The sequence below is a fragment of the Sphaerodactylus townsendi genome, linkage group LG05, assembly GCF_021028975.2.
Source record: "Sphaerodactylus townsendi isolate TG3544 linkage group LG05, MPM_Stown_v2.3, whole genome shotgun sequence".
Classification (NCBI taxonomy): domain Eukaryota; kingdom Metazoa; phylum Chordata; class Lepidosauria; order Squamata; family Sphaerodactylidae; genus Sphaerodactylus; species Sphaerodactylus townsendi.
This window is the reverse complement of record NC_059429.1, coordinates 31661085-31681750: the sequence shown is the minus strand read 5'-3', so window position 1 is coordinate 31681750 and position 20666 is coordinate 31661085. Positions and strand designations below refer to the sequence as shown.

At 41.1% G+C, this 20666-nt stretch overlaps 1 protein-coding gene across 1 annotated transcript in view; it reads left to right on the top strand.

The window, feature by feature from the left end:
• Positions 1–20666, top strand: part of KCNT2 (potassium sodium-activated channel subfamily T member 2) — a 252026-nt gene that overhangs the window by 173712 nt on the left and 57648 nt on the right. Inside the window, exons 14-17 of the mRNA XM_048498157.1 lie at positions 3634–3742; positions 15453–15561; positions 18559–18708; positions 19854–20083. Of these exons, the coding sequence (XP_048354114.1) occupies positions 3634–3742; positions 15453–15561; positions 18559–18708; positions 19854–20083 (598 nt within the window). The remainder of the gene's footprint in view (positions 1–3633; positions 3743–15452; positions 15562–18558; positions 18709–19853; positions 20084–20666) is intronic.

Genomic DNA, 20666 nt, shown 5'->3' with positions numbered 1-20666 from the left:
GTTGCATAATCTCTTGCACACACCCAGAACTCCCTAACTTTTGTGTGTTTAGTAGGGACATTTTTGGATATAGTTTCATTTCTGCTCTGCCATGTTCTCTTGAAATGCTTCCAGTCTTCTATGATTTGTAGGCTTGAGCAATACCCACAATATTTGGTAAAATTCGGATTCGAGCTCATCCGGGCATAAAAGTATCTGTCTGCCCGAATAAGCCCAAATACCATGTGCAGTATGCCCAAATATATTCGGATATCCAAATATATTTGGGTCCATCTGAATTTTTATGTATTTTGTTTTGCTTTCCTGCAAGGGGTGCACCTTTGAAGCTAGTGGCATCAACATTTCAGGGTATCACCCAGAGCCAGTCCTGCTGATACCACCTGAGTTTGGTGAAGTTTGGTTCAGGGAATCCAATGTTATGGACCCTCAAAGGGGGTGCCCCCATCCCCCATTGTTTCCAATGGGAGCTAATAAGAGTTGTGGGCTACCCCTTTGATGTGCCCCTGACAGACACCCCAAGAATTTTTCCCAGATTCTGTGTTCTGCAGTGGCTCTGAGTATGTAAGCAGACTGCACATTTTTCAAGGGAGAGGTTCCATTTTATGGACCCCCAAAAAGTTTAGGTCCAGCTCCCACTGCCCCCTAAAGCAAAGTTCACCAAACCTGAGTGCTATTATCAGGAGGGCCTCCTGGAGCCACCCTGAAAGTTGGCAGCCTCTACCTTGAAAAATGTGCAGCCACCTTACACACAGAGAAATTCCCCATTGGCTACAATGGAGCCACAGCAGAGCACAGAACCTGCCAGGCTCTTCAGCAAGTTCTATGCTGGGAAAGAATAATTAACTTTCCCCACCATAGACTTCAATGGGGCTTGATGTTACGCCCATCTGGCTCTATGCTGGAGATTTTTGGGGAATCCTTGGGGGGGGGTTGTTCTGGGTAGGGACACCTAATTTCCTGCAGGGCTGTTGGTGAGGGTCTCCTAAAAGGAACCAGCCAACTTTGCTGAAGTTTGGATGGCTGGACATTCATTCTGTGGGCATCAGCTTCACCTTCAATTGGGTGCCTATAGCATTTGCTCCTTCCAAGCAAATTTCACTGAAGTTGCCTGGTTCCTTTTAGGAGACTCACCAGCAGTCCTGCAAGAAATAAGCACTCCTGCCCAGAACACCCCCCCAGCTGGACATAAAAGTGAGCCCCCCCACTGCTTCAAATGGAGGGAGAAAAGTGGCATTTCTTCCTCCAGGAGGTGGCACACACTCTCTCTTCCCTAATGCCTACAGAACAACACTGTGCACTTCAAGCCAGGGAACACATTTGCTAGCCCTGAGTCTCCTATCAAGCACTATGCCACAACAACAGAAAGGTAGCCACCATAAAACCCCTCTAAACAGCAAGACCAGCCAGGAAAACAAACATAAACCAACCACAAACCGGAAACCACTTGAAAAGAACAGGTACATTGGAAAGAAAAGCTAAGACAAGCTTCACAGTCAAACCAAAGCAAGGTAGCAATCTACTAGCCATAAAAGCAAAGCCTGAACATGATAAAATTAATCACACAAAATCACAGTCTTTGTAAGGCACTGGCAGTTTTGTGTGGGCTAGGCCTAAGACTTAACACCTACCCCCCCTCCCACACACAAAAAACACAACAGTGAAACAATTGAACAAATGAAATTCCTGAAACCCTTGGCCTTTGCTGGCTTAAAGCCCCCTCCCCAAATACCAAACAGCAACAGAAAAGCTATGCAAAACTGTTAGAAAAAGAAGAAGGTTGAACAGCCAAGCCTAAAAAACAGGGACTGTATATATAGGGATACAAGGCAATGAGGTATAAGCAGTTAGTTTGAGTATAATTTCAATAGATACTTCATAAATTGTTCATAAAGATTATTCATAAAGATATATTGTGATTATTTAACTATTGAAATTATACTCAAACTAACTGCTTATACCTCATTGCCTTGTATCCCTATATATACAGTCCTTGTTTTTTAAGCTTGGCTGGCCTCTTTCAGTACTGAGTATTCAGCTGGCCTCTTTCAGTATTGGCTGGCCATCTTTCAGTATTGGTTTGACTGTATATATTTGCTGATCTGTTTAACATGGAAAGTTTGGATACAGTTCATAAAATTCTTATTAAGAGATGGTATTGTATTATTTGTGGGCTGGTTCACCCGTGATTATTCATTTTGAGTATTTTAGTTTTTTCATTGTCTTTAATGTTGGATAGGGTTTTTTTTTAAAGTAAGGCTTGAGCAGGTTGTAATGATTTGCTAGAGAATCATTATATGTATTATTGTAAAACAGTCACTCAAACCACTATGTTGCATTGCTAACTGCACATCTAATGGCATCGTTGCTCTTCAAATCTAATCAGACTGTCATGAGCATCAATGGGATAAAGGATAACGCCAATGACTATAATAAAATATTTAATATTTAAAACTAACATAATGGCTACCAGTATGCTGTAAGCTTCAAATATAACCTCAGTGATGAATTTACCAGATGAACTGCTCTACTCTGTAATATGGAGAAAATAATATGGGCTATTGTTCCCATGGCACAGAGTGGTAAGCTGCAGAACTGCTGTCAAAGCTCTGATCACGACCTGAGTCTGATCCCGACGAAAGTCAGTTTTAAGTAGCCAGCTCAAGGTTGACTCAACCTTCCATTCTTCCGAGGTCAGTAAATTGAGTACCCAGCTTGCTGGGGGTAAAGTGTAGATCAGCGGTTCTCAACCTGTAGGTCGCGACCCCTTTGGAGGTCAAATGACCCTTTCACAGGGTTTGCCTAAGAATCTCTGCATCAGTGTTCTCCATCTGTAAAATGGATAAATGTTAAGGTTGGGGGTCACCACAACATGAGGAACTGTATTAAAGGGTCATGGCATTAGGAAGGTTGAGAACCACTGGTGTATATGGCTGAGGAAAGCAATGGCAAACCATCCTGGAAACATAGTCTGCCTAGTAAACATCGTGATGTGACCTCACCCCATGGGTTAGCAATGACCTGGTACTTGCACAGAGTACAACCTATACCTTTATTGTTACAGTAGCCATTGGTAAGATAATATGAGATACAATATAAAAATGCTGAGCATTATTTTCAGTTTATTTTCAGACATTTAAGGACTTTCTTGTTGTATTCCCAGAATTGCTTTGGAGCCATTACAGAGCTATCCAAAAAAGAGTTACACCCTTCTAAACCCATTAAGTTAAAGAGAGTTAGAAGGATGTAACTGTTTTGGATTAAACTGTAAATGCACTACATGAGATTCCCAAGGCCCAGTCTGGTAAACTGTGATTTCTTTTTAAAAAATACTTTTTTGGAAAAAAAAGCATCAACCCCATTCTAAGTAATGTGTCATCTACTAGTTGCTTGTACTACAGTAGATTAATTGGCATGGATACTTCAGGATATTCCTCTTCTGTTGAATTGATTTATTAGTCATTATGCTCCAGTCAAAAATATAACAGTGACAATCCTTTTTCTAGTGAAAAAATTTGATACAATGCCAATATAAAGCAACCTACTAGTTTAACCCTCCTGATGAATCTCACTGTTGTCTTTAATGTTGTATGTTTTAAATTCTGTTTTACATGGTACTGCTTTATTTTATTCTAGGATCATCAAACAATTTTGAGAGCATGGGCAGTTAAAGATTTTGCACCCAGCTGTCCTCTGTATGTGCAGATACTGAAGCCTGAAAATAAGTTTCATATCAAATTTGCAGGTAAGCCTGAAATGTTGATACCATTCATTTTTGAAGGATACATTAGCTTCAGACAATTGCATTCTCTGAAGCATTTTTGATTTTTCAGCAGGTATTCAGGTATTGCTGGAAGTTCACAGACAGGACATGAAAGCAGGTGCATGATACCTTTATTTCAGAGATCTACTTCCTCTATATATGGAGGCTACATTTGATAGATCTATCCTCCATCTGTGTGACTTCTATTCCAATTGGTGTGATTGGAGTTGGGGTGGTCCTGCTTCTTCTTCTCCATCTCTGTCTTTTGTCTTGGTAATGTCTGAAGATCTCTTTACTGGCCTTAATATCATGAAGTTGGGGGGAGGGGCACTAACATGAAAACAGTTTTATAACAATAGTTCACATGCTGGTAATTCTAATTGGATGTCTGTACCACTCTCCAGGAGCTCTGCAAATGATCTGGTAGAACTGTGTTAGGATTTTACCATTTCATACGATAGGTGGGCAGTCATATGAATAAAAATCCCTGTACATCAAAAACAAATGTGTTGAGCAGAAGACTAGGTTGGAACCCTTTTTTGTGACATGCTGGTTTCCTCTGCGCAGGATTTTTTAAAGGAGGGATATCGTATTGTGTAAACCCCTGTGTGCACAGTTCAAGAACAACAGCCACTTAGGAATATCAGGCTTTAGACTGCATGCAAAATATTAGACTTTATCAGGCTTTAGACTGCATACAAAGCTGCTGTAAGACTTATAAAGCAGAGCTTACACAATAAAGAGACAGAAAAATGGCTTAGTTACTATAAAAAGGGAAAGGGTAACTTGGAAAAGCAAAAACAAGAAATATCTATCTAATTAGCTAGCTCCTTCATGGAGCTTGTTGGTTGAGTATCACATGGCTAACAAAAACTACTACTGAGCACGTTCAGAGTGTAACAAAGAATATATATCTATTGCCTACGTGTGGGGCTGCATGTAGCTCATGCCCGGTCTGCTTGACCAATAGGTATCAATTACCTGGTCACTGACTTCTGACCTCACTAATTAGCATATAACAATTAACTCTTTCATTACTGAATTGTGTGACTGGCACTTGCCAAATCCCAACAAACACCTTCTAAGTGACAGTTTCACAATCATCATGCAAATATGAACATTCACAAAGATTTTTAAACTTCATCTCGCTTTGTGGCTTAGTAAAAAAGTCAGCCACCATTTCCTCTGAACAACAGTACTTGGTGTTGGTCAGTCAATCCGTAACAACCTTTATTAGGCATATTAAAATAGGCTCCAGAGTGTTACAGACATTTCTGAAGTACAAATCAAAAGTATATTCAAAACACAGATAGTTAAACTGTATCGAGAATTGGACGTTACTTAGAAAATTCTGTCACTTGTAAAAGAAATTTTGCTACTTTTTCCAAGAGCACAGTCTCTGTATTATTTAACAAAAGCTCCACAACAGAGTTGTCAGAGTATCTTTCAGATTTGTCTAAGACAAGCCCAGGAGAGAAATTCCTAATACCCACATATCTCAAACAGTCCACATATCTCGGACAGTGTGTTGATCAGTCCATTCGGTAACATTTCTCTCATGAAGGCAATCTTGGTTAGAATCCAGGCTTGATTCTGCTTCAGGGAACATAGTTAATCTCTCACCCTTGCATGGAGAATATAGTCACTGCATTTTGTTGGTACACTTTTGTTTGCTCTATCTGACCTCCTCACAGCAGGTATGCACTCTTCCTCCTCTGGTCTGTCCTCTCCTGCTCCCCCTTCTTGCTGGTTAGCCTCTCCAGCGCATGTTGCCTGAGTGGCTGCCAGCTTTGGGATCAGCAGGTGACTCACAGGACCATTCATTAAACCTTACTTCTTTCCCATAGTTTGGCTTGGCTCTCTTGCTGTGGGGTCAGTTGGCTTAGTTGCAGTATTCACTGCTCTGGCATGCACCCCTTCTGACTCCAAGCACCTTTGGGACTCACTGCTGCAGTTTTTATTCCCAAATTATTCAGGTACTTTCTCCAAAATCACAGTCTCTTTCACAGAAGAAACCGCTTTCTTTCCCTCAGTGGGATGCACTTTCTCCAAAATCACAGTCTCTTTTGGCTCATAATGAGCAGACAACTTATCACATCTCTGGCTGCTTAGATCACCCTCTTTTACTTCCAATTCACAGTCCATAACATGCTTGCTAACACCATCAAAATTTCTGTGAGCTAATCCGAGATGCCACATAGAAAGACAATTTTTATGATCACAGTTCTTGTTCACAGAGAAAACTTTTTTTCCTTTCCTCAGAAAAATCCTCTCTTCCAACATCTTCTAAACAGAAAAAGCCCCGAGTCTCAAAGCACAGTACTTAGTCTGTTGTTTCACATTGATTATTTCAAAACGGGTGTTTCTTATTTTAATTTCATAACCAGCATCAATAAGGTGAGGGACGGATATGATGTTCCCAGGAGAATTTGCAACAAACAACATGTTCTGTAGAATGTGCTCAGTTTTTTCTCCAACCGTATCTGAGACATTGATCCTCGCTGTCCCTTTTCCTTGAGCCTTAAATGGCAGGCCACTGGCCTGAATTAATTCATCATTACATGGTGCCATTTAAATAAAATAGTCTCTGGAGTTTACCATGTGGCAAGCAGTGCCTGAATCCAATAAAAACATGTTCTTTGCAATCTTCAGACTGGAGTTGGCAACCATATAGGTTGGTTTCTGCTCATGCCTGCTGGTGGATGGGGAATTCTCCCCCTCCCACTTCCTTTGTTACTCTGAGGCATGGCTTGATTTCATGAGTCTTGCTCAGCCTCGCTCTCTCTGCAATCCTTCACTATATGACCCGGTCTCCCACAGGAGAAACATTTTACAGCCCTTTGTCCTGAATGACCCGCAACTCTCAGAACAGATAAACCTTCACACACAACATTATCCTGCTTTCGTTTGGCATATTCATCCTTTAAAAAGGTCAATGCATATTTCACTTTTAGGTCATCTTTTGCTACTAAAACAGCAGTTTCATTCGCATAATCTCTTGGCAAGCTACTCAGAATGACAGCATTTATCTCATCATTGTCAAACATCACTCCTGCTGATTTCAAAAGACTTACATGATTCATGATTTTATTTAAATGTTCATGCATGTTCCCGGAGCAATCCAATTTAAACATGAGAAGCTGTTTTCTTAAAATCAATTTGCATTTGGATGTCTTCGCGCAATATTGACTTTCAATTTTACCCCATATTTCGTGTTGTCCGGCAATCTTCTATCAGGGAAAATTCAGAATCATCCAGAGTGGCCAGAATTACTGATTGTACTCTGTTATCCTTAATTAGGAATGTTTTCTTTTGACTGTCATCATCAGGGGGCCCTTTATCCAGGACATATTTGATTTCAAGTGACTGGAGATGGCATAAGACTCTCCGTCTCCACATTAGATAATTGACAGGGGTTAACTTTGTAATTCAGGGGAGGGGGTGAGAACTTGATCACTTCGATCCCCTCTCTTCCTTTGTGCTCAGGAACTGCTTTCTTTCCGGCAGTAGCTGCAGGTAATCCACAAGGGTCTGTAGGAAAACAAAACTTTTCCAGGCTCAATTCAGTTTCTGCAGCTGTGTTTTAAAACTCTGTCCCAGTGCATCGAAAAGTCCTGGGCCGATAACCTTTTGCTGTAAGATTTATAAAGCAGAGCTTGCACAATAAAGAGACAGAGGCAGTCGCTTATAGAAAAATGATTTAGTTACTATAAAAAGGGAAAGGGTAACTTGGCAAAGCAAAAACAAGAAATATCTACCCTGTTTCCCCGAATATAAGACATTCCCTGAAAATAAGACGTCGTAGAGGTTTTGCTGAAGTGCAAAATATAAGGCATTCCCCAAAAGTAAGACGTAGCAAAGTTTTTGTTTGGAAGCATGTCTGACGAACAGAACACAGAAAAATAAGACATCCCTGAAAATAAGACATAGCTCATCTTTGGGAGCAAAAATTAATGTAAGACACTGTCTTATTTTCAGGGAAACACGGTATCTAACTAGCTAGATCCTTCATGGAACTTGTTGATTGACTATCACATGGCTAACAAAAACTACTACTGAGCACGTGCAGAGTGTAACAAAGAATATATATCTATTGCCTATATTTGGGGCTGCATGTAGCTCATGCCAGGTCTGCTTGACCAATAGGTATCAACCATGCCAGCACCCTCAGTTATGCCAGTGTGGCTCTGGGGCAGGCAGCCTCTTCTGGGTCAGGCACTGCAGAGAAGTATGGTGCCTGCCTTTGGCCCTGTTTGCCTTCCATGCCAGCTTAGGTGCCACTTATGATGGTAGTGTGGGCAATGCATCCACACAAGCCCATGCTGTTTTCAGACTGCACTTCCTGCCCCCACCCCCCTCGGATTGGGCTGTTAAATGAATATATATCAAGGCTCCCTGGAATCATTTCAGATTGTGCAATCAGTGCAAGAAGTGAGACTTAAATCTACCCCTGAGCCATGATCTAGATCAGAATCAGATCTTAAAAGACCTCAAGATTAAATTGAAAAGCCAACAGTACTAGTTCAATCCACTATTTTAGAATTCCTATCTTGCAGAGGCCAATTAACCTTCATCATCCAAGTTGTTCACTTATATCTTGATTTGTGATTTGTTTGCCCTGTGACTAATTTCTTAACAAAGATAGAAATTTTATATGATCAGTGAAACTGAAATGCAATGCTGTTCTGTGGAACCAGTTTATACATTCAGCTGCACATTAGAAACTTGTGAAATCTCAAACAAAGTCAATTTAGGGAACAAACTGACTCCAGCTAAGGATTCAGATGGCAAATAAAAGCAAAGGACACAATGATATAGCATTCCTTTAGAGATTGTCTTTGAAGTGGAGGCATTATAGCCACATGTTTTGCACCTCTTGCATAGCACTTTTTATCTTCCGAATTGGAATTTGATTTGGAATTACATTATGCAGCTGTCTTTGAAAACAATGCTCCTTTTTAATATAAGAGATTTGCTGACAATTTATTCAAAGGGTGGTGGCTGCATTTGCATGCAATACAAGAATGAAATAAATTCTTTTGTATTTTATGCACGAGCAGAGAAAGTAACACAAATTGATTTCTTTATTTTTAAGAAAGTGACGGTAACAGTTTGCAATGTACTGTGAGCAAAACAATAAACTGTTCATTTCAGCCACCAAAATATTCATAACACTTTTTTGAGATAAAGTGCTTGACTCATTTGCTGCTTGTTGTTCATGAAAATAATTTTCCAAAAGCCATTTGTTTTTCCATGATGCTCTTTTTTTTTGGCTCAACTCCTGCAAGCTCTTTTGTAGAACCAGTCCCTGATTCTGGGCTGAAGTCTTTAAACTTCATTTAGCAATTTAGCATCTTTACCATATTGATTCTCTACTTAAGAATTTCCCAGCCCTCCTTTCCTTTTCAAAAATAGCCTTTTCAGAAGCTAACATAAAACCATAAACAGCTTGATGTAAAATATAATCTCTAGAACAGCTAACAGAAATGAGCAAAATAATCACCAAGAAGTAAAAAACACAGAAGCAGTTAATGTCAGGACAAATCAGGCAAAAATGCTTATGTGCCTAAAAATGCTTTGAATGCAGATCTAAAAAGTTGGCACTGTTCTAGTATCTATAGGGAGGGAAGTGAGAGATGATCACCCTGGTCTAATCCCTGAAATGAGTACAGAAAAACTGTTGGAATTAGTTGAATAAGGATCAGCCCAGTCCTGTGTGTGTGAATTAAAGGAGCTTTTACAAACAGGAAAAAAAGGAAAACTTACATTTATTTCAAGTAACTTTGGATCACAGGCATTGTTCCAGGTAAAAAAGTAGATAGATAGAAACCTTAGTCTAAAGAGATAACTTCCCTATAACAAGTCTGGGGTGTACACTACCTAACTTTCTTGATGCAAGACCTATGGTCTGAGCAGGAAAAACAGCATGAATTGAATTGAATTGAATTGAGGTTAATCAGAAAAGGATTCCTAGCCTTTGAAAATGTGATCCATGGGAAATCAATATTGTTCAAAACAGACAATACAACTGCAAAAACCCATGTAAACAGACAAGGGGGAATAAAAGCTGTGGTGCTGTATGTCCAGTGTTTCAATGGGAAGAGTGTTATCTTCTGGACCTAGAAGCTCAACACATCAGGGGAGTAGACAACACCCAGGCAGACTGGCTAAGTGGAACCCAGACAGACCATGGGAACTGATGTTGAATAAAGCAGTATTTCAACAGATTGCACATAAATTCAGCCTCTCGTTGATGGACCTGTTTGCATCCAGCAAAAACAAACAGGTATCTCAATTCCTATCAAGGTGTGAAAACAGGAGAGCATTGGGGTGCCTTTCTAACAAAATGACCAGAAGGTCTCCTGTATGCTTTTCCTCCAGTTCCCTTGTTGGGGAGACTTCCCAGCAAAATCAGAAGAGAAGGGGCAATAGTAATATTAGTGATACCATTCTGGCCAAGAAGTTCTTGATTTTCAGAACTCCTACAAATGACTCAGTTATCTCCTATCTCCTTAGAGACAGGGCTAGTTTCATCAGGACCCATCCTGGATAAATCTGATGGCCTGATATTTGAAAGGTTTTTCTTAAAAGAGGCAGGCTTTTTTGCGGAAACAATAGAGATAAGGGGTCACCTTAAGTCAGTTGTGATGGCAAAAAAACCCACACCCCTTATCCAGAGCCAGGAAGTTAAGATAAGGATGAGCAAGTGGTCCCTATTTCTGTTCTGCTTTATATGTGTTCATATCTTTATGAACTTCTTCAGCTCTCTATTTTCTCTACTCCACTTTCCATGGATTTTGTCAATATCTGGATTTTGTGTGCATGTTGTACAGATTTTATGTACAATTTATAGGGGATTTATACATAAAATGTAGATTGACACATTAAATGGATAATACTGATTTGTTGGTGCACTTATGATGTTGGAAAAATTCTTCCATGGGAAGAATTTGGTGCAAGCAACCAGAAAATGAGATGAAAATCAATAGTCAAGATTTCAGTTTGTTGAAAGGAAAATAAAATCAAAATTTGTGATTTGAGGGGTTAGAACAGCAAGAATGAGAAATTAATGCAGTTCTGTAGGGGAGAGGTGGGAAACAAGTTTTCTAGCTTCTTGGTATCGCACACTTTTCCAGACAATAATTCCTTACAGTTTTACAGCATTTTGTTGTAAATCTCTTTAATATTTACAGCTAAACTGGATGGGGTGTGTCAGTCATAATACCCTGTGTATAAGACATCCCCTGAAAATAAGACGTAGTAGAGGTTTTGCTGAAGTGCGAAATATAAGGCATCCCCCGAAAGTAAGACGTAGCAAAGTTTTTGTTTGGAAGCATGCCCGACGAACAGAATACAGAAAAATAAGACATCCCCTGAAAATAAGACATAGCGCATCTTTGGGAGCAAAAATTAATATAAGACACTGTCTTATTTTCGGGGAAACACGGTAGTAGCAAAGCAAGGCATTACTGACTAGATAGGAGTCTTGGCATATTCAAGGGTTCTTCTTCCACAAAACAAACTTGTGAGGACTGAGTATGCTCATTGTCTGTGGAGTATTTATGGCAGTTAAGGATCAATTAAAGAAAAAAGGAAAATGGAGGAGGCTAGGGAATGGTGTGTACAAGTAATATCCTGGGAGCAAGATTTGAGTTGTGGGGAAGTTTCCCCTTCATGTATTCCTCTTGCAATTTTTCATAGATCCCTAGTGTGTATGTGTATGTAAAAATGTATATATATGTAAAAATCCTAGAACTATTTCATGATGGCTTAAGAAAATTAATGTAAAAAATATTTCCTGTGATTGTTTAAACAGTGGATTCTTTTGGTTTAAGCAATGTTTTAGGTATAACAAAAGCTTCAAATTAAAACTGGCGCTGTGTGTGTGTGTACACAAATCTAGTCTTAATTTGAAGCTTTTGTTATACCTAAAACATTGCTTAAATCAAAAGAAAAGAGGAGCAGCAGTGGTGTAGTGGTTAAGAGCAGGTGCATTCTAATCTGGAGGAACCGGGTTTGATTCCCCGCTCTGCTGCTTGAGCTGAGAAGGCTTATCTGGGGAATTCAGATTAGCCTGTGCACTCCCACACACGCCCGCTGGGTGACCTTGGGCTAGTCACAGCTTCTCGGAGCTCTCTCAGCCCCACCTACCTCGCAGGGTGTTTGTTGTGAGGGGAAGGGTAAGGAGATTGTAAGCCCCTTTGAGTCACCTACAGGAGAGAAGGGGGGGCGATATAAATCCAAACTCTTCTTCTTCTCTTCTTTTATATATATAATATTTGGAGCCATTACAGCCTTACACCAATGTGGGTGCTCATCTTACCACTGTATGTGGTAAATGTGCCAATAGAGGGGGCAGATGTGTGGGCAGCCAGGAGCCGGGCAGTCCCCCAGTGCTTGAATGCAGAAGCTGTTGCCATTTCCCAGTTCCACTATGGAGCTGACCATAGTTGTCTTCCATCAGCTATTCGACCTGAGTATGCTGCTGCTAGAGGAGTTGGATTTATGCCACCCTTTTGGGTGGTGTAAGTCCATTTAACACTATGGGGGATTCTCCAGTGGTTGGGGTTTTTCTCTTCTCACTGTCTTCCCATGCGGCTTGGACACCTTTTGGAGGCAGCGCAGCTGTGTGGCAGTGATGCTGTTTCCAACCATCTGGAGCTGTGAATTGGATTGTTAGTCTCTTTGGTATAACATCTGCATTTTATCAGAGCTATCTAGTTGATTACACATAATTAGTTTGAACTAGACAGTTCTGTGTCCTTTTTTTTCCACATGTTTTAAGATAATGTACTTCATGGTCCATGGATTAGGAAAAAAGAAATCTAACTCAGAATGACAGTGACAACTGGATTAGGTGTGCCTCTCAAAGTGAAATGTGGATTAAGTTAGTGGAAATCAATACTTCTGGGAATGTGAAAATAGGATAACCCCCACTGAGAGAAGTCATACTTCTCAAAAGCAATTTAGGGATGAAATTGGAAAAGTGTTCTGAACATGGAAGAAAGAAGAAAACCCGAACAACAAAGCTATTACTATTTATGCTAACAACTTTAAAAACTCCTGTTTATTACGTTACACAGAGACAAGAATTGAACTAGCTGTAAGAATAAGGCAATTTAAAGGGAGAAATTGTGGCTGAACTTTAGAAGCACAAATGTCACTTCTGTGATAGTGAATAAACCAGTTAGTGAGAATATTTGCATTTAATATTTTGACTTCTATGACTCAGGTACTAAAATCATAAAATGTTACCTTGTGAAATCTTGGACCTTGGAAAATCAGTCCTAATGTCACTGAGTTATTTCCAAACACACTACTCCTCCACGGACAGAAGGAGTTCTTTCACTCATGAAAAGATTGGGTCTTTTTGTTATCAGAAGGTCACTCTTAGGCCCTTTCCGCATGGGGCCACAAACAGCGGCCCAGGGACGGAAAAACACCGGTCCCTGGGGAGCTGTTCGCACAGGCAGTGCTGCTGCATCGTGGCCCCGAGCGGCGTGAAGGTGCCGCTTTCCACCTCCCACCTTCCTTCCCATCGGCACGGTGCAAACAGCACCACGCCAAAGACGCCGCTTTCCCGTCCCCCCCACTCACCTCGTCCTCCAGCGTCAGTCTGGAGGGCTGCTGAGACCCGCCCATGCTGCCCTCCGACCCCTGCAGCCCTCCAGACCAACTCTGGAGGACAAGGTGAGTGGGGGGAATGCTGAAGAGGTGGCTCCATGCAGAGCCTCCTCTTCTGTGCCGGCCTCTGCGGGGGCCGCTTGCATGCTCCCATGTGAACAGCCCCCTCCCCTCCACCGGCATAATTTCTGCGGGTGGAGAGGCGCCCATTCCGCCGTGCAGAAAGTGCCTTAGATCCAACTCCATAGTTAAGCTTTCAGTGGAAGTAAGAGCCACTTCACATACTACATTTTAAAAAAAACACCCTGTATATACATGGTAGTTTTCCTAATTAGATAGTAGATGAAACAGAAAATAACACTAGAATGACCTTCTGGGCAGTTGTTTTGATTTGAGTATCAGGTAAGACTAGTGGAGGCGTAGCAAGTGGGGAAAGTGCCCGGTGCTCTGGTGCATCCTCCGCCCCCTTCCTGCCCCAGAGCGCCCCCATCCCACCCTGGAGCACCCCTGGAATGCCCCCAGAATGCCCTCGCCACACCCCCATAGGGGAGCATGCCTGGTGTGTTGTACACACTCTGGCCCCCTTGGAACTATGCCTCTGAGGACTGGGCTACATTCTAGACCAGGGGTAGGGAACCTTTAAGACTCAAAGAGCCATTTGGACCCGTTTTCCACAGGAAAAGAAAACACTTGGAGCCGCAAATAATTTTTGACATTTAAAATAAAGATAACACTGTATATATTGGGGTTTTTTTACCTTTTACTCCACTCATTCTGAGAAGCGCATGGATGCGCCTGCCCTGCTGCCTGCAGGGCGGGCAAGGATGGGGCCAGCGGCTTGGCCTTGCCGGCCGCCGGGAAAGCACCCGCCCCGCTCGAACGGGGTGGGCAAGAGGGGAAGCCTGCCCTGCTGCCTGCAGGGCAGGCAAGGATGAAGCCGGCGGCTCAGCCTCGCTGGCCACTGGGAAAGCGCCCACCCCGCTCCAATGGGGTGGGCGAGAGGGGAAGCCTGCAGCGCGACCCAGCTGTCTGCGGGCAATTGGTGCGCCCGCCCTGCTGCCTGCAGGGCAGGCAAGGATGAAGCCGGCAGCTCGGCTCATGGAGCCGCAGTGCAAGGGCAGAAGAGCCGCATGCGGCTCTCGAGCCACAGGTTCCCTACCCCTGTTCTAGACTCACTGGCATATATGTAGTGAAATCTCCCCCTCCAATTACAGAATCTCTTACTATTTCTCATCTTGTTCCAAGTATTATTCCATCTCAGTGGCAATTACCCACAAATGTAGAGGCGTGTGGTGAGAATTGGTAAGAACGAATAAATATTATGGTTGTGAGGTGGAGAGCTTGGAAGGAAGTGCTACTGGACTCTTGCTCTTTTCTACTGCTACAGATAGTCTAAGAGCCCCATCCAAAAGAGGGGAACAAAAGAACTTGAAGCAGCAGCCTGCCTTTGCACCAGCACATTTGCTCTCCATGGGGCATTAACCCTGGTGGAGGGGAAGATGTGGTGGTGGCTGCCTGTCAGCACATGTTCTGTCAACCCTGTGGGACTTTTCAGCAGTGGGGGTATATAAAACTATATAATAAAAATAACAACAACAACAACAACAACAACAACAACCAGCTAAAGATCTGGCAGCTGTGAAATCTATAATAATAATAATAATAATAATAATAATAATAATAATAATAATAATAATAATAATAATAATAATAATAATAATAATAGTTCTTGAGGATATAAGCTGTTTAAAAGACATCCTGATAACTATCTGCCAGCTTTTCATTTAATAACTTAGATTAGCCTTTAAGGCAGGCGGGTGGCGCCATTTTGCCCCAGGCGCCATTTTGCCTCGCTACGCCTCTGGTAAGGATAAATATTGTTTCTAACTAAGCATATAACAAATGCTAAATGCTATCTTTCTTTACTAATGACACCTGGGGCATACATTTCAGTATATCTTGATTCATACTTGGTAAGTCTTTTTGTGGTCACTCCGAGGAACCTAGGAACAGAATCTAGCAGCAGTTTGCTTCTTTGCCTTAAATACAGTTCTTCTTTTTATTGCAGATCATGTTGTATGTGAGGAGGAATTCAAATATGCAATGCTAGCTTTAAACTGTATTTGCCCAGCTACATCTACGCTCATCACTCTGTTAGTCCATACATCAAGAGGGCAGTAAGTATAATAATGAAACTCTGATGTAACCTATATACAGTGGCATCAGGATGTGACAGTATGCCTTTAAGAACAAATGGCTATCAGCGATTATTCCTTTCTCTGTTCCAGCATAACAGAAATTTTTAGTACATGTAAGCAAACACCTTCCTACATAAATCTGAACTGTTTGGATGTGCTGTCATAATACTATATAACAGTATGCCTTCTAAATGCTTAGCCCATCGGAGAGCATGATATATTGTTAAGTTTGCCGGGCACATCCCTAGAACTTCCTGAAAACTTTTGAGGATAGAACATGAGGGAAAGGATGCTAGTGATGTGCCAACATCACTTCAAATTGGAATCCTAGAATCCTGAAGTGACATCCCACTCTATGGATTTCACCATAGAGATTGGGAAGAGAGATTGGGAAGATTGCCAGCATTGCTTCGTTGAGCATGAGAGGGGGCAGGGAAGCATCAGCCTGAGTTTGCCCACCGGTAGCTGGAAAATGGCAGCCTTATTTATTGACCTATCATTGATTATTTTATTGAGTTGTGGTGTTCCATAGGCTACCCGATTTACATGGTATCTTTTCCTATGTGTTCCTTCCCATCCCCTGCTGTCTTGTTCCATTCATCTTCCTTCTCAGATTAAGAGAAAGTCCCCTCTTTCTGTGGTAAGACCTATTTTATGAATGCCCTTCCTATGAAATCTTGCAAGAAACGTCCTTAGTCTACATCACTGTACTTAATTTAAATCGTAATTGATATTACTTTTGAATTTGTGGAAAAGTTGTCAGATATTGTATGGTTACAAAAATGTCATTAAAAGGTTGAATATTCAAAGAGCAGGATAGTTGTTTTACCTTTAAGCACCAGCATGATATAGGATCTAAGAGACACAGATTCAAATTACTGCTCTACCATGGAGTCTTCTGGGTGACCTTTGGATAATCATACACTGTCAGCCTCACCTAGCTCACAGGGTTGTTGTGAGGATACAATGGGGAAGAGAAGAACATGTAAGGTGCTTTGGGTTCCCTTTGAGAAGAATGGTAGAGTACAAATGAAATAAATAAATAAAATGTAAAAGCTGCCAACGTTTCCATCCATAGAGTTAACAGCTGATTCAACACATTTTGTGCCCCGATAAAGATACACTCCTTCCTTCTCCCTTTGCCCACACAATCCAAATTCAAAACGACTCCCTCCAGCATTGCTGGAGTGGTCTTAGTTTGGATCTGGTCAGCAATGATGCAGATTGAGAAGGAAATACATATCACTTCCTAAATGCCCAGTGGCCAGGATTGAGTTGAAATGTTTCAGTAGATTAAACCATTGTACTGCCCCAAGGTGGCAAGCCAGTGTAGTGTACTGGTTAAGAGTGTCGGACTAATCTGGGAAACTCAAGTTTGAATCTACACTTATGATATAGAAGGATGCTGGGTGAATTTGGGCCAGTCACACTCTCTCAGCTCTAACCTATCTCTTAGAGTTGTTGTGAAGATAAAATGGAGGAGTGGAGAAGGCTGTAAACTGCCTTAGGTCCCCAAAGCTGAGTATAAATGACTTAAATAAAGTAAAAAAATCAGGCCTGGAAGAAGTCAGAAAAGCAGTGCCTGTTAGGTTTCTTCCAGTCATTTTTTAAAGTCAAAGAAGCTTACTAGAAAAAAGGAGGTGGTAATCCCATGTCAAATGGTTACCGTGATTCTCCGTTTTTTGTATTAGAGTGTGCATTGTTGTGCTATATATAATTAAGAACATTGAAAAGTTCCAAGGATAAACTAGCCAATGTGAATACAAATGAAACATTGACATTTTCTCACAGAGAGGTTTAGCCTTTTGTGTGGCAATTTAGTATTCCCCAAGGTGGAAGAAACATCTCAGTGAATCAAGGCAGACAAATGTCAGGGTATTAATGGTGCCCACTTTATTGGAATCTATTCAGAGAAACAAAGTGAGAAAGCAGCTCTAACTGCCACCTTCTTATTCAGCTGAGTGTATAAAAGTTTTGGGAGCCCATTACAGTCTAGCAATTTTTTTTAACCAAAAGGACAGTAATTTACATAAGAAATAAAAAAAGTTTATACTATTAAATTTAACGCTGTTCGGTTTCCATTTTTCATCACAGACAGTTTTCTGTTTTTTACAGGATATGCTAAAATATTTTTTCCTGTGGCCTTTGATAGGAGGAATGTCCTATGGTACTTGCAGAAGCTTCAGAATATAGTAATGTGAAAAGAAGAAGAGTTTGGATTTATATCCCCCCTTTCTCTCCTGCAGGAGACTCAAAGGGGCTTACAATTTCCTTGCCCTTCCCCCCCTCACAACAAACACCCTGTGAGGTAGGTGGGGCTGAGAGAGCTCCGAGAAGCTGTGACTAGCCCAAGGTCACCCAGCTGGCGTGTGTGGGAGTGTACAGGCTAATCTGAATTCCCCAGATAAGCCTCCACAGCTCAGGCGGCAGAGCTGGGAATCAAACCAGGTTCCTCCAGATTAGATACACAAGCTCTTAACCTCCCATGCCACTGCTGTTAAGGTTAAGCAGTAGCTGTTACCATTTGATGGGTAGGGTAGCCAGATCCGGGATGAGAAATACCTGGAAATTTTGAGGGTGGAGCCTGGGGAGAGCAGGGTTTGGGACGGACAGGGACTTCCATGAGGTACAATGACATAGAGTCTGCCTTCTAAAGCAACTCTTTTCTCGAGGGAAACTGATCTCTGTAACCTGGAGACCAGTTGAATTTCCGGGAGATCACCTGGAGATTGGCAATGGCATATGATAGAGGGAAAAGAAAAAAACATGGTATGTGACTAAGGACAAGAATTTTGCCTTGACAGTTGCCTACATGATTTTCTGTTCAGGACAGGTAACAAGGCATGAGGGAGCTCTTGTCCCAGTTAGAGACGACCTCCCTGTGGAGAACAGGAAGGTGGAGTGGGGCCTTATTCAAACTGGACGTTAACTTTTGATCTGCACAGTGGAACAATGCTTTTTCTATCTGTGTTTCAGGGAGGGCCAACAATCACCAGAACAGTGGCAGAAAATGTACGGCAGATGCTCTGGTAATGAAGTGTATCACATTAACCTGGAGGAGAGTGTATTTTTTGCTGAATATGAGGGAAAGAGTTTCACATATGCATCTTTCCATGCACACAAAAAGTATGTTTCATTTCTAACAGTGGAATTTAACATGGCTTCCTTTCAGCAACCCTTGCTTTGACCCACTGGGAATACACAGGGCTGCATGGCCAGTTGCAACATGCCTGCATGGCAGCTGATGGGGTACCTAACTATCAGGTTGCTGATCCGGATTGTGGGCATTTTGAATCCCCAGGTGAAGTGTTAAAACAACTTTCTTATTCTGAATCCAGAAATCCAATTGGGTTTCCTGTGCTTTCTCTTTATCCCAGTGGGTGCATTTTAAAAGAAAAGTGTAAGAATGCAACCTTTCTGGAGTTGGCATCTAATTTGGAATTCCTACCCCTTACTCCTAGATTTGTAGTGTGTGACTGTGGTTGCTGAGTCGTAGGATAAATGTTTTCATCTTTTACCATTTGCTTACCAGCTCTATATCCAGTTCCCAAGCACTGAAAATCAGTTTCCAGGACATTCCTTAGGTATCTGCTGGTCACATAAAGGGGACAGGGAGTACAACAAAATCACAAGGGTGTGAAAGTTTCCAATTTATATATAACATTACTGATCATTTCTATCTTAAACATTTTGAGTAGAAATACTCTTCTAGAGGGATACAATTTAGGTTTATTATGGGGTGGCTTATGCCTCACTGTTTTAGGGATATTTTAAAAGAACTCTTTGAATTGGTGTTAAAATTCTTTTCATCTTTTGCAAAATGACACCTCGCTGTCTTATGAAGTGATAACAGGCCACCAGTGATGAAATAGTAATTGGAAAAGAACACTTTTTGTAAGGATCACAAATATACTGGAAACAGGAATTCTGAGTGACATGGCATTTCCTCTGCCCAATAAGGATTCCCTCTCAGCATCCCTCAACCTGCCCACGTCCAACCTAAATATTATAAGAAAACAAATGATATGACTTACCTAGCTCCATAGTTATCCATGTATAATGCTATTTTAAAAGCTGGGGCTTGCATTTTGTAAACTGGATTTTGTAATAGTGTCATATATTTTATTTCTTTATGTATTCCATTCCTGATCTTGAGGCTTTAATATAAGATGGGGATGTGCCTGAAATAGATATTTGAACATGGGCTGTATTGCAATTAATTCATTTTCTTTCACCACATCCTAATGTTTATAAATTGTTTTCCAATTAAGGTTTGGTGTCTGTTTAATCGGCGTTAGGAGGGAAGACAACAAAAACATTTTGCTGAACCCAGGTCCTCGCTATATTATGAGCCCTTCAGACATATGCTTCTATATCAACATAACAAAAGAGGAAAATTCAGCATTTAAGAAACAAGAACAGCATCGGAAAAATCACCTATCAAGATCTTTCTACCATGGCCCTTCTCGCTTGCCAGTGCACAGCATAATTGCTAGCATGGGTAAGTAAAAGCAAAATAGTAGTGTTTCACTGAGCTATGCAGTAAAGGAATTGCGCAAATATTAGAATATAATATTGAATACAAAAGTGAAGCTAGCTGGAGACATTTTGATGTTCCCTAATATTGAAGGTAAATGTTAAAGTCACCGTTTTTTAAATAAACACTCTACTTTCTAACCATGTGTTAGGGGTCAACTTCATTATTTGCTAGATAACTTTAAAATGATTTTAAATAATGATTGATGCATAAAGTAACATTGAATTGAATTCCACACTGAAGAATGAGGATTTCTTATCTATGTGCTTGGCCTAAGTTCACCCATCGTGGTTTTGGATTAATAGTGATTGAAACCTTGGACTCCCAGGTTTTAGTTTGACAAAATGCACCATGCTTGCTTTCAGTGTAACACTGAATTAAATCCTAATTCAGTTATTTCTCTTCGCTGGAATATTATTGGCAATATATAAGTTATTACCCATCTGTAAAATGGAGAAGGAACATCCATCTTGATTAGCCTTGTTCCATCTTGGCAGACATTGGCGATAGGCTAAATTCATACATCACTGGACATTGTGCATTGTAT